Genomic DNA, 19,870 nt, shown 5'->3' on the forward strand with positions numbered 1-19,870 from the left:
CTCTATATAGAGTATACTCTATATCTAAGTGTAGCTACAGAAGTGTTTATATACTAGCATTTTTGTAGCTATTCTTATATAAACATTTACTTACAGAAATCTTATGAAGACTTTAACTGAACTAAGATAAAAATTATAATTACTTATTACTAATTTTTGGGGGACTTTTTGTGTTTAATTGACACGGTTTTAAGCTGGAGTTGGAAGAAAACTTCTCATCATTTATTGTAACCAGTTGTTTAACACTTTTGATACAAACCCATGTGTAAGTGGCCCTGGTTCTTGCTTTAAAGCGATCTAAATTAAAAATTTTATGTTAATTTATGCTTCAAGCATCAGCTTAATGACAACAGTTATTTTACTTCAATTATTTTCAAAATTAATTGAAATAAATAATGTGTATTTCAAAGAAATATGGAAATAAAAGGGTTAAGTTACTTAAAAATCTTGACTCTTGGCTCTCTTTTACTATTGGCTGTATATTGTACTCCAGTGCAAAATATATCAACTGCACAATAGTTTAAAGGGGACAAAAAGAAAAAATAACCATTTGGTTATTTGACCTACTAGGAATAGCAGCAAAATTCCCTCCAACCACACTTTGTGTGTTGGAAAAAAAGAAATTTGACACATTGGATAATGTAGCTCAATGAACCCATGAATACTAACCTGGAGTTAAGCAACAATATACCAGTCATATTTGTCTTGGTCTAATGAACTTCTTTCTCCGTTGTTAACCTCCATTGCATCAGACAGCATGTTAAGTAAATCAATGTTTCTCAACCTTGTTAATTATTTTGTATATAAGCTCACTCAACCATGAGAGAAGCTGAGAGCCAGGCTTATTAGATATGGTAGCTGAGTATATAGAATGTTGTTTCATTCCTAAAGATACAAACAACACAGTTGTCTACAACATTTTTGAATCTTGAAAAGCATTTCTTCATAAACTTTATTCTATTTGCCCCAGTTAGTCTCAATAGAAAAAAAATTCACATTCATTTCCACATCATGCACGAGTGGTTTGTGTGGGACAAACACCTGGTTTTATTAAGAAAAACGTAAATATAGGAAACAATTGCTCTACTAAGTTATAGAAATGCCTAAATCTACAGAAGCTTATAAATTACTCTTGCATGATGTAGTTGGAAATATTAAAATTTAGAAAACAGTTTCCAGTGATATGTCTTCAAGGAACCAACCTCCAAGACTGCAGTCCTAAAAAAAAAGCTACATCATTTTAAAGGGTCCTCCTATATTTATCATTTGTCATTTCTTTTTTTTTTTTCTAGTTAACTGTGATGCTGGAACCCAAGGAGAAAACTTCAACACTATTTCACACGTCATAAATTTATCTGTGCCACCAAACAAGGTCAATTTGTCTGAAAAGACCCTTAATGGCATTAACCAGCAGGTGAACTCTTCTCTCACTGCATCACCTGTCTCCAACAGTAATTACTCAACAGGTAATTGCAGGCAAACGTTGCCCTCAGTACCTCACCCCACCTCAGCTTTATTGTAACATTAGGCAATTTTAAGCAAACTCTACCGTTGATATTCTGCCTGCTCTCAATAAATAGATTGTTAGTAAATTCTGCCTTTGTACTTGTTATTGGCAGTTGTTGGCAAACACCTCCCTCAATACCTTATTTGTTATCATTAGCATTAACAGTACCTGTATAATATCGAATAGCTTTGCTCCCATCATTGCTACTATATTAGAGTTCATGACCTCTTTTCCTCACTTCTCCCCTATTTTGTTGTGCTCATTTTTTCACTTGCTTAGTTCAAGCTTGGGTTGAAAATTTCATAGATATAAACATCCACTCTAATACTCACATCTTGTTCTTACTATTAACCATACTAAATTTGTTACAACTAATCTTACTGAATGAATTTTTTCTTTATTGGGAATCACTTGAATGGGAAATCCATTACCTTCAATCATTTTGATTTTTTTTAAAAATGATATAACACTTCATGGCAACCCTATCTACACCTGATATTATCACTCATTATTCCTCATTCACATTTCTTCATCCTCAAAGTTCAACATGGAAAATACTGTACGTGCCCATTTCTGCTGCTACTGCATTCAAGCAATGTATCCCAAATGCCTCTGAAAACAACAAAGAAAAAAATCAGCTCTTCAACCTCATCTCACACACAGGAATCTGTCCTGAAATTTGACACCAAACAATTGTTTCACTCTCCATGTGATTGTCAGTAGAGTGTTTGACTAAATTAGATCTACTTGGGGTATTAACAGCTCTCAACCCTCCCTACAAAAAAACAAAAACAAGGACCTTGGGTTGTGCTACTTTTTCTCTGAAATCCAAAAGGAACTATATGTTAGTCTTTTAGAGCAATGCTTTCTCAAGTTTCCTATTCTTGCTTAGGCAATTCATTGAAGGTTAAGTTTATGAATAATCTTCTGATGAAACTGGAACAGACAGAAGTGATGAAAGATGATCTCAGGAAACTGAGCCTCACAAATACATTGACAAAATGATGATGATGAGTGCAGAGATGCTATGCCAAACTGTGTTAACTTATAAAAGCAGACATTAAAATGATGATGATGATGACAATATGATGGCCTGTCACAACAACAATAAAGAAAGAGAAAGTGTTCTAGATTCTATCTCAATCATTTCACTTGATGCATTCATAATTTTATACGACTAGTTTTTACCAAAAACAACAGCTTTAAAATTTAATTCTCTTTAAACTGGTTATTATATATTTTTGTCATTGCTTAACAACTCTTCTGAAGATTTCAAAGTATATGATGTGTTGTACACTCAGTCCTGGACAGTTATCTTTTATCATTGATCTCAATCCATGGCAGGGCTATCATCATCATCATCATCATCATTTAAAATTTGTTTTCCATGCTGACATGGGCTGGATGGTATGACTGGAGCTGGTAAGGCCAGGGACTGCACCAGGCTCCATTGTCTGTTCTGGCATGGTTTCTGTGACTGGAGACCCTTCCTAACACCAACCACTCCACAGAGTGTACTGTGTGCTTTCTATGTGGCACAAGCACCAGTGTTTTTAACAGGACACCAGCATGAGTACTTTTTATGTGACACCAGCATCGGTTTCAACTCTGCTGTGGTAGTCAGATATTTTTGAATACAGCAATGTACCACTTATCTCAGTCCTTGGTCATCTCCTTCATAAGGCTCAGTGTCTTCAGATTAGTTTTCAATATACCTTCACTAAATTTTATACTGGATCTGAGTAGACCCTTGTTTTGTATTCTCACGACTTACATATATTTTGATGTTGGTGATTATATATTTGTGCATCCCCACTAGGTAAACTGGATTTACTAAGCCTGATGAGTGCAATTGTCATGGTAATTAATATTATAAGAGTTCATTCCTTTGGAAAATGAACTGAGGTGATGAAAAAAAATCCCAAAAACTCAAAGTGATCAGAGATCAAAATACCTAGTTACATCAGGCTGGGAACAATACATCAGAAACAAAACTAAACATTCAGAAACTGAGAAATAAAAAAAAAAAACTATAAAATGTACAAACAAAAAGAATGTGTCCTACTTAAACCAAACACACTGTCTTAGAAATCTCTACAGGAAATGAAGAAGAACATTAATGACTTCAACACCATCCCCACTCTGTTGCATGTCACTTTAGTATCGTTTTATTCCATTACTACACTTCAACAAAAATTAGCAAACTAGGTCACTGAGAACACCTGTACTGTCTCTCATCCTGTAAGATGATATGTTCAGATTTCCTTCAGATTGCTTGCTATGATCTTAGGAAAAAATAAAAAGGAGAAGATACATTTGATTTAATCGCTGAAAATTTATGACAAATACTCCCATCACTATCACTATCATCATCATCATCATCATCATCATCATCATCATCATCATCATCACCATCATCATCATCATCATCCAGTTTAAGGTTCACTTTTCCATGCTTCTTTAGGTCAGACCGGATTTGTTGAGGCAAATTTCGCATGGTGGGATGTCTTTTTTGTTGCCAACCCTTACCTGTTTCCAAGCAAGGTAAAAGTTCCCTATTGGCCTAACATGCTTTCACAGAAGTCTTAAATGAGAGACTTCACTTGTATAATGGTAACACTCATTTATAATTTTCCTATGATGTCAAGGAAAATACACACTCACAGGCCTCTTTCAAATTCTCTCTATCAAATTCACTTACAAGCATTTGGTTGGCCCAAGCCTATAGTAAAAGACACTTGCTCCCAAGATGCCTCACAGACATCCATACACCTGCAAAAAGACAAAAAGATGGTGTGACCATGGATGGAATGTCTTTGATCATATGTCTTCTGGATTATGGCTGACCCGAGCTAAACAACTTCGGATAATATAGTCCTTGAAGACCTACATACACTAAATAATCACTAAAAGGAAAACTTTTATAATAGATCTGTTGAATTAGAGCTGACACAAGGTTAAATGAGTAAGGACTCCCAGCCTTGAAGCATTGAAGAAATAAATCCATCTCAGATATCTCTATAGTGACCACTGCTACAGTTTTTGACCATATAAGAACTAATTAAATAACAAGTTAACTAACCTGCTCTGTTTGTAATACTAACAGTACATTCCTCAAAACAAATAACCAACTAACAATGTTAAGATGGGGTTTCACACCAAACTAAAGCATGAGAGGTACAGTATGCTACACTTGGATATAACATGTGGCTTACTGAAGCAGGGCTGACTGAGAGTAATCGATGACAACCGATAAGACATGTAGGGTCTGTCATAAGCCCTATAACACATAAGTTTAGGGCTTAATATCTGGTTTCCACGGCATATAAGTGAGTGACCTTACAACATTTCCCTCTGAATGGGATGTTGGTCTGTCACAGGGTTAACTTCCCAGCTATTGCTAGAACTCATTTACAACTAAATGGATTAGGATTAGATTAGATTGCCTATGTTCAGTCCACTTCAAGACTAAGACCTCAGCATGTTCTCTCCACCAACCATGGTCCGATGTGGAGGCATTGAATTTGTGCTTAAGGTCATACTGGTTCAACAAGCCTACTCTGTCACACTGGCTCAACATATCTTGGCAGGGGGGTGCAGTTTTTAATCTCTCAACAAAAAGTTGTCACTGATATCAACACACACACACACACACACACACACACACACACACACACACACGCACACACATACCAGTACTCAGCTGCTACTAATTTTATTGACCCCGAAAGGATGAAAGGGAAAGTCGGCCTCAGCAGAATAGGATCTAGAGACACATGAAATGAAATGTCTTGCTCAAGAACACAATGTTCCTCCTGGCCCAAGAATCAAAGCCATGAACTTACAGTTGTGAGTACAACAGCCTGACCCCTAAGCCAGATGCCTTCAATAAGGCATATGAACCCAGTTTTATTCCAAAACACCTAATATATATATATTAGGCAGAGTTTCTACAGCTGGATGCCCTTCCTAACGCCAACCACTCCGAGAGTAAAAAGCACCCACTACACTCTCGGAGTGGTTGGTGTTAGGAAGGGCATCCAGCTGTAGAAACTCTGCCAAATCAAGGCTGGAGCCTGGTGCAACCATCTGGTTCGCCAGCCCTCAGTCAAAATCGTCCAACCCATGCTAGCATGGAAAGTGGACGTCAAACGATGATGATGATATATATATATACATCGTCAATGTATCCTATATCTGAGAAAGAAGCACACTCTAAAACATAGAACAGTAATGTGTTTATATGTAGTTAAGTCTATATTCAGTCATAGAGCGACCAGTGGTTTTGCATCCAAAAAGGGCTTGGACCCATGGGTGAGACGTCCATTGGGCTAAGTCCTTTGTTGATGCAAAAATATTGGTCACTCTGTGACCAGACATAGACTTAACTACACATACACACATATATATATAATACCATCTACCTGTTGATGTGATTGCATTCTTCTGTCCCTGCTTCACTTTCTGTTTCAGTGATTTGCTTCAGTGTTTGTTCCCCTGTTCTTTTTTTAAATTTTTTAGGAGGGGTGGTTGTTGTTGTTGTTTTTTTTGTTGTTTTTTTTTGCTTCTTCTCCGGATGATGTCAAAACACTTTGCAACTTAAATGTGTTCAAAGCAGTTGTTCTCCAAATTTTGATTTCTTCTGGCTGCTCTCAGTTTGAAACATTTTTCTGCTATTTATATCTGTACTCTTTTTTTCCCTCTCTCTTATTTTTTTTATAGATCATCCTCTTGTAGTTGTTGATGTCTCTAGTCAAACAGGAAGTGTGACACCTCACATTAGGCGGCGAACGGTTGGTGTTATTGACATGGGTGGTGGTTCCATGCAGATTGCCTTTGAGGTTACCAAAAGTGTGAAGTTTGATTTTACTAAGGTATTCCATGTTCTCATTATTATTATTATTATTATTATTATTATTATTTATTTATTTATTTATTTACTTAAGATGGCAAGCTGGCAGAATCATTAGCGCACTGGGCAAAATGCTTAGTGGTATTTCATCTGCCGCTACATTCTGAGTTCAAATTCTGCCAAGGTCGACTTTGCCTTTCATCCTTTTAGGGTCGATAAATTAAGTACTAGTGAAACACTGAGGTCAATGTAATCAACTAGTCCCCTCCCCCAAAATTTCAGGCCTTGTGCCTATAATAGAAGGGATTATTATTATCCTTATCATCATCAAGGCAGTGAGTTGGAAGTATCATTAGCACATCAAGCAAAATGCTTAACATTTCTTCTGGCTTTTACATTTTGAGTTGATCTATAGAGGTCAGTATAGTAGAACCTCAGTTTTTGAACAACCCTGATCACGAATAAATCGTACTTTATCTCCTGTCTTTCTCATATTCATTTAATACAGTAGTACCTCGGTTTACAAACACCTGATCACGAATAAATCATATATATCTATATCTAACTATATATATCAAAATTAACAAGTATATCCAGAGGTAATGCAGTACGATCGTTTCAAGCAACTCCATTTAATTGAACAACGCAATCATTACATCAATTTAAAATGTAGAGCAATCTTCAGTTGCACAAAGACATAGAATTTAATTAAATTACAACAGGTGGACACAAGATTGTATGGATGATATTGTACTAAATTCTGGCACCTCAACTTAAGTACCATATTCATCTGAATCTAACTATATATATATATATATATATATATATATATATATATAATTTATTTGAGATTAGAGTTGTTCGAAAACCAAGGTACTACTGTATATATAGATATAAGTAAATGAAGTCAGGAGGTATGGGATGAATATATTTATTTTACCAGTTGATATCTATATTATGATTGTTTCACAGCCAACATAAAGGAAAAAAAACAAACTATTTTAGTGTATAATAAATTAGTTTATATGGCTGCACCAGTGTATTTGTTTAAATTACATAGTGAGTGCCACTGGATTAGATAAATCCATATATTGTGCATCAAATTTTTATATATATATATATGTGCTGAGACCCCCTTCAGTCATGACTGACCAAGGGATTGCACCTAGAAAGTTACCATCCCAGGCACAAGTCCGGGCAAGGTTGTTTTATGGGAGACCAACAGTCGCCCATGTATACCGACCTCCCCTCTCCATGCCACCATTGTTATCCAAGGGAAAGGCAAAGGCTGATACAGCTTGGCACCTGGGACGTCGCAACTCATTTCTACAGCTGAGTGAATTGGAGCAACGTGAAACAAAGTATCTTGCTCAAGAACACAACATGCAGCCCGGTACAGGATTCGAACTCACAACTTCACGATCGTAAGCTTGATGATCTAACCACTGAGTCACACACTCAATGGTTATATAATATATTATATTAATGATTATATAATATTGGTTATATAATATATATATAGGGAGAGTTTACGAAAAAAACAAAAGACAGATGGTGTACAAAAACAGATGTATTAGTATAATGCTCAGGAATAGAAAAAGACTTTTATGTTTCAAGCCTACGTTCTTCTACAGAAAGGGACACAGAAAAAACAAGGAGAGAAAAAAATGTGTATAGTGGCTAACGATCTATCATGGCGACTATATAAAATATATATATTTTATATGATACAGTAATACCTTGCTTTAAAAGGACCCACTTTATGAGACCCTGGATTTACAAGTTTTATTTTTCATGCACAAGATCCAAACTTTGAATGAAGTGCAAACGTTTCTACTACAATAACAAATGCTTGTGTGTGTTACTGAAAAATTTATAGTGAGCAAAAAAAAAAGCTTCTTCTAAACAAGCAACTCTAAACTTGTTTTAAAAAAGAAACCTACAAGTCCATCTATGAGTGCTTGTGAATCAGTGATTACATCCAGAAGTGATGATGCGCATGCGTCTAGTGCAAGTGAATGCAATTCAGAAAATGATCATAATAATATTTCTTATTACTTTACATAAAATATTCTTTACATTCTACTGTTGTTTTATTGCCATTTATTAACGATTATTATAAATTTTACAGGTAAGATGTTTTTTCTGAGAATGAATTATGGTTTATAACATTACTATTATGGGAAATTATTGCTCTGCTTTATGAGTTTTTGCTTTACAAGCAGTCTCCAGGAACAAATTAATTCGTGTGTGTGTTATATCAATTTTAATCATTTTTTTCTCTCTTTCTATTATTTGTTATAGGAGGATTTGGCAAAAGACTTAATGGCAGAATTTAATCTTGGCTGTAGAAGTTTTGATCTTGACCACAACTACCAACTTTATGTATCTACTTTTCTGGGTTTTGGGGCCAACTCTGCTCGTCGGCGTTATGAAGAAATGTTGCTAAACGATGGGACTAACAGGTGTGTAGATATTTATCTCTACCTGTCTGCATTACCAATATTGTGCAACACACCAATTAATCCTGATTCCTTGTTCAGTGAAGTTTGTCAGTTTTTGATAAGTTAGTATGCTGTGGGGGGAAAAGGGGATACTGATCTTTCATTTGAAACAAAATAATTCTTTCCAGAAAAAGAAATTGTTTTTTTTTTTTTATTTCAGTCAACCCTGAAATACCTTCTCCCTCCTCTTCCCTATCTTTTCCTCCCCCAACATGTAAGGACTTATCCAAACTTTTAATTTTTGCCAAAGCAGACCAAAACCAGTTTCCTTGACTTTAGTCTTTTTTGCACAAATTTTTGGGAATCTTGTTGGAAAATTAAAAATTTTTTCCTTATGCTGTTATTAATTTCAGGTTAAGCCTGATTGGATATTCATCATCATACGTTTAACGTCATCTTTCCATGCTAGTATGGGTTGGACGATTTTGACTGAGGGCTGGCGAACCAGATGGCTGCACCAGGCTCCAATCTTGATTTGGCAGAGTTTCTACAGCTGGATGCCCTTCCTAACTCCAACCACTCTGAAAGTGTAGTGAGTGCTTTTTATGTGCCACCGGCATTGGGGCCAGTCAGGCGATACTGGCAATGACCTCGCTGAAATCCTTTTACACATGCCACCAGCACAGGTGCCAGTAAGGCGACGATATTGATCAGGCAAATTATCAAACACATTAAAATCATAACCATACACTCTTTTTAGAGAGTATTGTTATGATTTGAATGTGTTAGATCTTTTCTACGTTAGTCGGATACCCTGTGTGGTAGTTAAGAAATTTGCTTTCCAACTACATGGTTTGGGGTCCAGTCCCAATGTGCAACAACTTGGGCAAATGTCATCTGCAATTGCCTCGGGTTCACTAAATCTTTCATCAACATTTAACATCCACCTTCCATGCAGGCATGGGTTGGACGGTTTGACACACACAAGCATACATTCACCAACACACACACACACCCACACATATTGCAGGCTTCTTTCTGTTTCATCTATCAAATCCACTCACAAGGGAGTAATCGACTCAGGGCTATAGTAGAAGACACTTGCCCAAGGTGCCCTGCAAACTTCTTAACCACACCTATGCCTATTAACCCAGAAAAAAAAGGAAATTGGTCAGTAACAGCAGTATATATTTAAACTTTGTATCTTTATTTAATTTTTTTTTTTATCCTTTTAGCTCTCAAGGCTTTGACAAACTGAGCCCTGTTCCTGACCCTTGTCTTCCATTGGGACTACTCTATACTTCTGCAACCAACACTCAACAAAAGACCTTTTTCATTGGGCTCGGTGACTATGCACTGTGCCGCAGGAACCTCTTTCCCCTGCTCAATGTCACTGTCCCCTGTCAGAAGAAACCCTGCTCTATGAACGGTATTTACCAGTCAGACATAAACTTCCACAACAGTGAATTTTATGGCTTCTCAGAGTTCTGGTATTCCATGGAAGATGTCTACCGCATTGGAGGGCACTATAATGCTGACATATTTGACAAGATCTCAATTGTATGTTGGACAATTTCTTTCTTCTTTATTTTCTGTCTTCTGTCTTTTTTTTTTTCTTTCATTTTATGTAACAAGTGATGAAGTAGGAGTGGTAGTACTGGTAGGGTGTTGGACAAAATAACATGCAGCATTTGTGTTAGCTGTGCATCCTGAGTTTGGAACTCATTGGGGGTCGATAGTATTATTCATCCTTCAAGGCTCATCATCATCATTTAGCGTCCGTTTTCCATGCTAGCATGGGTTGGACGGTTTAACTGGGGTCTGTGAAGCCGGAAGGCTTCATCAGGCCCAGTCAGATTTGGCAGTGTTTCTACGGCTGGATGCCCTTTCATAAAACCGAAATCCAGTTATATTCTGGGATCAATTTAATCAACTGTACCACTCACCCAACTATGAGGCCTTGTGCCTATATAAGAAATTATTATGATATAAGCACCATAATTTTATAAATGTAAGAGATTATTATTATTATTATTATTATTATACTACTCTGGTAGAAGTAGGGATTCACCAAGATTCAGTCCTCAGCCCCATCTTATTCATCATAATCCTCCATGCAATAACACAGGAATTCAAGACATGCTATCCCTGGGAGCTCCTCTATGCTGATGACCTTGCTCTAATAGCTGAGTCACTACCAGAACTAGAGAAGAAGTTTCAGGTGTGGAAATAAGGTCTAGAAAGGTCTTAGAGTCAATCTAGCAAAAACCAAAGTCTTAGTAAGTAGGAAGGCAGACAAATCACAAATCCCTTCAGGTAGATGGCCCTGCTCAATCTGTAGAAAAAGCATAGGTAGAAACTCCATAAGATGTACTCAGTGTAAGCTATGGACACCTAAGAGGTGTAGCAATATCAAAGGAAGGTTAAATGGAAAGGTAGTTTTTGTGTGTGGCAGATGCACAGGGGCCATAAACACCGGCAATGTACAGAAAACAGATGCCATCACATGCCAAGAGGAAAAACTAAAAGTAGTTGATAGTTTTAATACCTGAAAATATTTTTCACATTCTTTTTCTCCATTATCAATTTCTACAGAATATTTCTGTTAAATATATATTTCAGAAACACTGTTCTACAAGATGGGCCAAATTGGAAGAATGGTTCCTCAAGAAGCTTTATCCAAAATCTGATATTTTGCGTCTCAAGTATGTATCTCATTTTCTCCATTTTTTAAAAGTTTCAGTCATTGAATTCTTCTTCTTCCACTTTTTCTTCTTTGAAATTTCAATGATGTGATTGTTTATGACCTTGTACAATGGGTGTGAGAGGCCAGATCTGGTTGAGTTGAACAGAAAGCAGGGAGAATATTTGGGTCGGATATGGATGGTTTAAAGGCTAAAGAGTTAAAGTTATGCATCTAGAAATTTTTTAATTAAGTGAAAATTTTTAAATTTGGTACGTTGATGCCGTTGAGAGGTAGGCTCCAAAATGGCGTGCATTCTCTCCTGATGACACTTACACTTGCTGGCTTCTGGTATGCAGAGCACTTGACTGGTTGCACTTGCATACTCTTTTACTCTCTTTTACTTGTTTCAACCATTTTACTGTGGCCATGCTGGAGCACCACCTTTAGTCGAGCAAATCGACCCCAGGACTTACTCTTTGTAAGCCTGGTACTCATTCTGTCGGTCTCTTTTGCCGAACCACTAAGTTACAGGGACGTAAACACACCAGCATTGGTTGTCAAGTGATGTTTGGGAGACAAACAAAGACACACATACATATATACAGTAAGCTTCTTTCAGTTTCTGTCTACCAAATCCACTCACAAGGCTTTGGTTGGCCCGAGGCTATAGTAGAAGACACTTGCCCAAGGTGCCATGCAGTGGGACTGAACCTGGGACCATGTGGTTCGTATGCAAGCTACTTACCACACAGCCACTCCTACGCCTGTGCAAGTTGTTTGCAAAACATGTAATTCTTGTTGCTGAATTTGAATTTGGTATTCATTTATTCCCAGAAAGATTTGGGAAAATCTTACAGCGGTTCAAAGTTTCATAGTTTTTTAATCCAATCAGGAAACCCGAATCAAATGTTGTGCATGTTCTGTGTGATGACTGCCTGTTCACAAAATGACAGGCAGAAATAACAAACAACAGGCACAAAATATCGCTTGTCAAAAGTTGAGGTAGTGATTGTGTCACTGCTGCACCAAGTACAACATCCCTGTTACAATGAAATCAGGGCAGACTACAGTTTTTCTTATTACTATGAAAACAGACACCAATGTGAGATTTATGGTCATGTGTATAAATGCTGATTTTTAATTGGTTAAAATTCCACAAAATTTGGAAAATTTAAATGTCATTAACTTTTTATTTATTAATTTATGGCAAAAATAAATTTCATTTTTGAAATTAGCATTCAAAACTAAATCGGTGAACCAAATTTGAAAACAATTGGAACAAAATTGAAAAATTTTTAAACCTATGACAGTGACCAAAAGGTCTCTAAAAGTCTTATCAAGAACAGACTACTGTTCTGTCCTGAAAGGTCCTTAATCCCTTATCTGCTTAAAAATGAACCCTTTAGCATTCAAACCGGCCATATTTGGCCAAAATATTTAACCTGTTTTATATTGAAACTGACCAGATCTCACCTCTCACCTCAGCCCTACCATGTCATTCTAAAACTAAAAAAATCACATCACTGAAATCTCTAAACTACAAGATAATGCATGATTAATTCAAACCATTTTAAATAAACAAACATCACATTTGACAGAATAATCTGAACACTAAAGGGTTAAGGAAAAAAATATGTTATATGGATCAGTTTTATGATTCATTGTACTCTATGGAAGTTGTGTCATAGTATTAACTTTGTCTTGTAGGTTGCAGTGTTTCAAAGCGGCATGGATGTCTCTGGTTCTTCACGATGGCTTGAAGTTTCCAAGGACTTACCGCCATTTCTACTCCACACAGAAGATTGATGGTAAAGATGTCCAATGGACACTGGGTGCCCTCATTCATCGCACAAGATATCTACCTCTCAGGTAAGTCCGTCTAGCCCATACTTTCAAAAAAAAAAAAAATGTTTTGTCTGGTGGAAAGGAATCAACATTGATTTCATTAATTGCAACAAGATCTTAAGGGGAAAGATACAGTCACAATCAACTATGCTGTATCATTCTCTCAACTTTCTAAGTCTTGGTTGATCAAATTCCATCACTGACATTTAAAAGTTCACAGTTGCTGAATTAATACTGGTTTCAAATTTTGGCACAAGGCCAGCAATTTTGGGAGAGGGTCTAAGATAATTACATCAACCTAGTGCTCAATTGGTACTTATTTTATTGACCCTGAATGGGTGTAAGTCAATGTTGAGTCTGGCTGAATTTGAACTCAGAATATAAAGACAAGCGAAGTGCCTCTTAGTATTTTGCTCATTGTGCTCACAATTCCATCAGCTTGCCACCTTAGTTGCTGAATTTAACATTGGGTATTCTTAACACACAAATTTGTGTGTGTTTAGGAGAACAACTTTTCCTTTAAATCTGTACTAAAAACTGTTCTAGTTCCATCTACCAGATGAACAAAGAATATTGCTCAGAAATAATGAGGATATATATGGCTGTCAATGAATGACATACAAGAACAAACATTGACAGAATTCTTTTCATTGTGCATCAATGATGACTTTACACAAATATTACTTTATGCTGAAGTACCCACTTGAAACAGTAGTAACAAAGAATGGTAAAGAAGAAAGAAGAAAAAAAGTTGAAGGCCATTTGAACATTTTCAAAGAAGAAACACTTAGTCATGTTTATGTTGTCCCACCAAAGGCAGGAGAACTGTATCATTTAAGAATTTTATTGCATTAAGTTCAAAATAGTAATTTTTCTTTTGCCGCCATGTATTGACATTTTCAACTCGGAGTGGTTATGACCCAACGGGTTATGGATACATCTAGTATATATATATATAAGAATATAAAAATAAAATAAATGTTTCCTTCTCAAGCCATGCCAGGCTACTGAGGGCTGTATATATTCCCCACCTGGATGGGATGCTGGTCCATCACAAGATTACTAATTTTTGCCAGCTGAGTAGGCTGGAGCAACGTGAAATGAAATGTCGCCTGGTCCAGGAATCGAAATCATAATCTTTTGATCATGAGTCCAACACACTGACCACTAAGCCACATGCCTCCACTATATAAGAATAAGACAGCAGAAAATAGTTGAAGATTGAACTTATGAGAACTTAATGTCAAGCAAAAATGAAAGATGAGTTCAAATGTGTGACTGTTTCAAAATTATATATCATTTTTGTGTGGTGGTGGTAGTAGTGATGAAGGTCTAATTATGAAGATCATTTTCTGTAGCCTGGTCTAGTCATTGCTGACAATGGGCTATATACATAACAATATTAACTCAGACCAATCAGGCAGCCTCTGGGCAGTCATTTAACCTGGTGAACTTATCTCTTGTAAATCATAGAGCTTATTGTCTTAAAAATAAAAATGAGGACATTGGATCATTTAATTCTTGATACTCTATGCCTGACAAAAAAAAGAAAGACAGAAGTCATGCTTATGTTTGAATAATAATAATGCCACACTAGTAGGGCCATTGTAATAACCAAGTGCACACTATGAAAATAACCATCATAATCACCATTGATATGTATTTTAATTTATTTTGCAGAGAAATCGAGCAGATGTCCCCGCATCAGAAAGGCCATGCCTCCAACTGGAATTTCAACCATTCTTACCACTTCTACTATGAATATCTGATTGTGCTCTGCTTTCTGATAGTGGCAATGGCAGTCATTTTCTACCTGCGCCAGTTGCGGCACCTCCGCTCCCTCTCCTCTATGCCACTGTCACCACAGCCCCCGCCTTCGTCACTCCACGACTCCTCTTTGTCATCCACCCCGATTGCACTCAGCGCCGGTTTCGGCGGCAGCACAACTTTGAACCGGGTGTCTTCGTCATCCTACTTCATGCTGGACGAGTCCTCACCTTCCGGTGGCAAATCTCTTTCAAAGGGAGATTCCACGGGAGGGATCTACTTCAAAAGCTCTGACTATTCTTGACAACAGTATCAGCATAACTAAGAATTAACAACAACACATTTAAAGTTTCTCCTCCTGCTGCTGCTGTTGCTGCTACTGCTGCTTTCCCTCTCCACCCTCTCCACCTCATTCCCACCATCACTACCACCACCATCATCATCACCATCAACGACTCACCACTGCTGCATCTATTTATAAAGTAGTTTCTGCAACTGCACTCCAACAGAAGCGCAGCGGCTGCAGACAATAACAACATCAGCAACTACTATTACTATTACTACTACTACTACTGTTTATGCAATAGCTACTACTATAATTGTCAAATATCGGCAACAACAAAAGCAACTATTAAAAGGAGCTTTATATACTACTACTACTACTATTACTATAATTATTACTACTGCTACTTCTACTACTACTACTACTACTACTACTATTAGAACATTGGTGACCTTCACCTCTCTACCTCTCTTAGATGATTCCATAAGCAATTGGTTATCTTACTAAAAGTGGAAATAAACCTGTCACCGATGTTGTTGAAGACAAAATAATAGTGTGGAAACGTGTGGGGAAGGATCATTTGGTGGCATTGATGGGCCTTTGGTGGTGAGAAAGGTTGTGATGGTGGGCATGTGTATATATATATATAAATATATATACATGTGTGTTTGTATGAGTATGTATATATGTGTGCGCGTGTGTGTGAAATACTAACATTTTTTAACATGAAGTGCTGTTAGACATGCGTGCACACATACACACACACACAAGGTATATGCATGAATATACAATAAAGATCTGGATTTCTTTTTCCCTATTGAAGAACATTTATACACATACATTAGTGAAAAATATGTGTATATGTATGTGTGTTGTATTTTATATATATGTGTGTGTGTATATATATATATATATATAAATGTGTGTACAAACATGCACACATACACACAGCCACCTTTATGCATATAGTGGGATATTAGGGCATTTGTATGTGTATATATATATGCATATACATTGTTGGGGTATTGGTTCTATGAAGTTTAAGTTTTATTTACTGTTGGGTTGTTGTGTCTGTGATATATATATTTGTGTATGTGTGTATGCGTATATGTATATATGCACTGGTGAAATGCAAATACTGTATAGTGTATATTATACTCTAATTTTTTAATGACAATTGTGTGTGTTTGTGTGACAGAGAGAGAGAAAAAGAGAAATCACGATCAATATATGTTAATCTGTATTTCTCCTGTCGTAGTGTATTGAATAACCAACTTGAAAGTGATAACAAATGTTTTACAAAATATTTAAAAAAAACAAAAAACACTCCCCACCTTCCTTTCCTGAATACTATTTTATTTAAAATATCAACTGTTAGATGTAGCCTGACTATTCAGATGAGAAAGCGAAGTTAGAGATGTGGAGATAAACAACTGGGTTGGCTGTAATTAGGGGGTTGAATTTCAATGATCACATGAGAAACTTTGTATAGTATTTATATCAGGATGCTGATAGGATAGCTATCGGTATTTTCTTGTAACTAGAGTTACTGGTCACTACATCGATACAGCAACAGACTTAGTGATCAGAATAATTGAAAATTTGTATCTTGTCATCAGCACTGCACAGTGTCCATTTATCATGACTCTTAGCAGTCCACATGGCTTTAAATAGGTATCAAGGGTATCACTGCTAAATAACAGCAGAGCATAATTGATTTATTACATAAGTACAAGTCCACAAAGATAGGGGGGGGGGATAATTGATGGAGTTGATTCACAGTCCTCAATTACTACTTGTTTTTATTGACCCTGAAGGGAAGACAAAGTGGATTTAATAGTTTAATAACTTTATTGATTGACCCTAGTGTAACATTTTTCTTTAAAACTAGTAATCACAGAGAAATAGCTAGCAATCTCTTGAGTTACCTTGAGGTTTTATGTCTGATATGCTTGCAATCATTGAAGCAATAAAAGCATCTGCTAGAAAGGCTGGCAAAATATAGACAAAAGTAACTAAAAAGAGACTTCTTGGGCAAGTATTTTATACCATAGCCTGGGGTTTACCAAAGCCTTGTGGGTAAAAATTAGCAGAGAGAAAAGAAATAGAAACCCATCATTAACATCCTCCACTGAATCATTGAATAACTTTAGCAGAGTCTCCTCTCTTGCAAGCTTTCAAGCCTGGCCTCTGGGGATAATATCTTGCCTTGTTAGCACCTGTCTCAGGGGCTCTGAAAAGGGTCATGGATACTACATTTCCTCCTTTCAAGTTGTCATTTAAAGTCATTTGTTTCACCATGGAGAAAATGGTAAAAAAATATTACTGTATTGAAGGTATAAAAGACACATTAGCATTTTAGATAGATACATCCCAATTTCAGCAGCACTTATTTAAGATGAAAGGGGAGTGTTATGGATAAAATTAGCTTCTGGGAAGCTATAAGACCCTGAAGGATTTTTTTAAACAACTTTTTGGGTGGGGGTGAAAAAGTGCAATTTACATACATCCAATACGGTTATGAAATCAGAGTATGATAAATATGTTACCTCAGTGATTAATACAAAATATATTCTTCTTGGAGTTTACATCTCCCTCTTTTAGAAAAAAAGAAAAAAAACTTTTTTTATACATATTAAATTTTAATGTTGTAATAGATGTCAAATAATTCGTAATACTTCTTAGATTTTAGAATGCAGGGAAATATATTGGCTAAAACTGGCTAACCTTGCTTCCTTATTGATAACTTCTGTATAGCATCTAGATTCAAACCACTGTTTATAAAGTAGCAGTTTTCAACCGGGGTCTATATGGATCTTGGGGGAAGGGGGTCTCCATAAGCAAAATAGTAAACTGGGGACCCACAGTAATATTTTAAGGATCCATGAAAAAATTTTGCTTTAGATGTATTTATTGCAGGAGACAGCTAAGTTTCTTTCTCTATTATTCTGCACAGTTCAAAATATTTATGGTCACTGAAACATGTTCTCTGAGATAGTGATATGCCACTCCTACACAAGGGAATGTGTGAAAAACAAAAGAATTTTGAAAGAATTATCTATAAAACTAGTTTTTAAACATTGAATGGCTATGGGGGTACACCAGAATGCGATAGTAGTGAAAGGGGTCCTCTGATAGAAAAAAAATGTGGTTGAGAACCCCTGTTATAAAGCATGAGCATATTTAATGATCTAAGCATTAAAAAAAAGGCTGGAGTACACAAAACAATAATTATTAGTTAATGGCTCATTTCTATTACTTTTGACAAACAAGGAAGACAACTCCGGACACATCTTCACCTTGTGGAACTACAGTACGATTTTTCCATAAATTGCTCTAGTGTTAGTGAGCCAATTGCTAAATAAACATTACTTAATCGTGCATTTGTAGATATCGATTTAAAAAATATTCATATAGAATACCATCCGAGTGATAATTAGCTATATTGGTATGGGCAAAACTGGTAAAAAAAAAAATGACAAAATATCTCCATTGACATGAACGGGAGACAATTCTGAATTGCCTAGCTCCACACGTTTTGTTGACATTAACTTGAAATCATTTCATTACATTTTATTTTTAAAAAATTTTTTACAGCCATCGTTATTAATTAGATTGTTCTTAAAATCCAGACATTGGATAGTTTTTTTTTTTTGTTTCTTTTTAGCAAGACATTTATTAAGTGTGCTTATTTGTTGTCTTCTCCGGAACTTTTAAAATTGCCAGTCAGAAAGATAATACAATTGTACTAATTATTATCTTTTTGTCTTCTCAACCAGTATGACTAAGGGTAGTTATGAACCCAAGCGGGAACCTCTCTGAAATTGTTCGAAGAGATCTCCCTCAAAATCTTGCCTTACCATCTTAAGAATAATTACACATGGAATAATTTGATCAAATGGACCGTGACAAGGAAAGGTATGGGATGATCACAACAGGAATGCATTTGATCATAAGCCTACTAGATCAAGGCTAACCTAGTGATAAACTACAGCTAAAGTTGATTAAATTCTTGGTTCAAGTCTCTTAAGCAGTGTCTCTTTCTTTACTGAAACTCGTGTATGTTTTTAAGTTTTAAGGGGATTAACATTCCTGATACAGTAGGTGCAACTGCATAGTTCAATCCTGTAGTATAGCACTTTAATGAAATGTTTTCTATCATAGCACCAGGTTGATCAATGCCTTTTATGTGGTAATTTTGTTGAGAGAAACTACAGAAGTTTGTTACGCCCCTGCCCTTCTCAAAATTCCTTGCCTTGCAAGTTACTTGGTGACCCTGCCAGTGCTGGTGACATGTAAAAAGCATCCAGTCCACACTTAGTTGTGGTTGGCATTTGGAAGGGCATCCAGCTGTAAAGATCATGCTAAAACTAACCTCACCTGTGCTAGTGCCACATAAAAAGCACTGGTGCTAGGAAGGGCTGTAACTTAGTGGTTTGGCAAAAGAGACTGATAGAATAAGTACTAGGCTCACAAAGAATAAGTC

At 36.3% G+C, this 19,870-nt stretch overlaps 1 protein-coding gene across 4 annotated transcripts in view; it reads left to right on the plus strand.

The window, feature by feature from the left end:
• Positions 1-19,414, plus strand: part of LOC115218930 (ectonucleoside triphosphate diphosphohydrolase 7-like) — a 64,961-nt gene extending 45,547 nt beyond the window's left edge. For 2 of the 4 annotated variants that reach the window (XM_029788948.2, XM_029788947.2), the window contains exons 5-11: positions 1,293-1,466; positions 6,230-6,381; positions 8,664-8,824; positions 10,039-10,363; positions 11,426-11,508; positions 13,197-13,358; positions 15,015-19,414. In XM_029788948.2, coding sequence (XP_029644808.1) covers positions 1,293-1,466; positions 6,230-6,381; positions 8,664-8,824; positions 10,039-10,363; positions 11,426-11,508; positions 13,197-13,358; positions 15,015-15,405 — 1,448 coding nt within the window. In that variant the 3' untranslated portion in view covers positions 15,406-19,414. The remainder of the gene's footprint in view (positions 1-1,292; positions 1,467-6,229; positions 6,382-8,663; positions 8,825-10,038; positions 10,364-11,425; positions 11,509-13,196; positions 13,359-15,014) is intronic. The other 2 variants (XM_036509017.1, XM_029788949.2) reach the window with 2 other exon arrangements.
• Positions 19,415-19,870: the final 456 nt, after the last annotated feature.

The sequence above is a fragment of the Octopus sinensis genome, linkage group LG14, assembly GCF_006345805.1.
Source record: "Octopus sinensis linkage group LG14, ASM634580v1, whole genome shotgun sequence".
In the NCBI taxonomy this organism is placed as follows: Eukaryota; Metazoa; Mollusca; class Cephalopoda; order Octopoda; family Octopodidae; genus Octopus; species Octopus sinensis.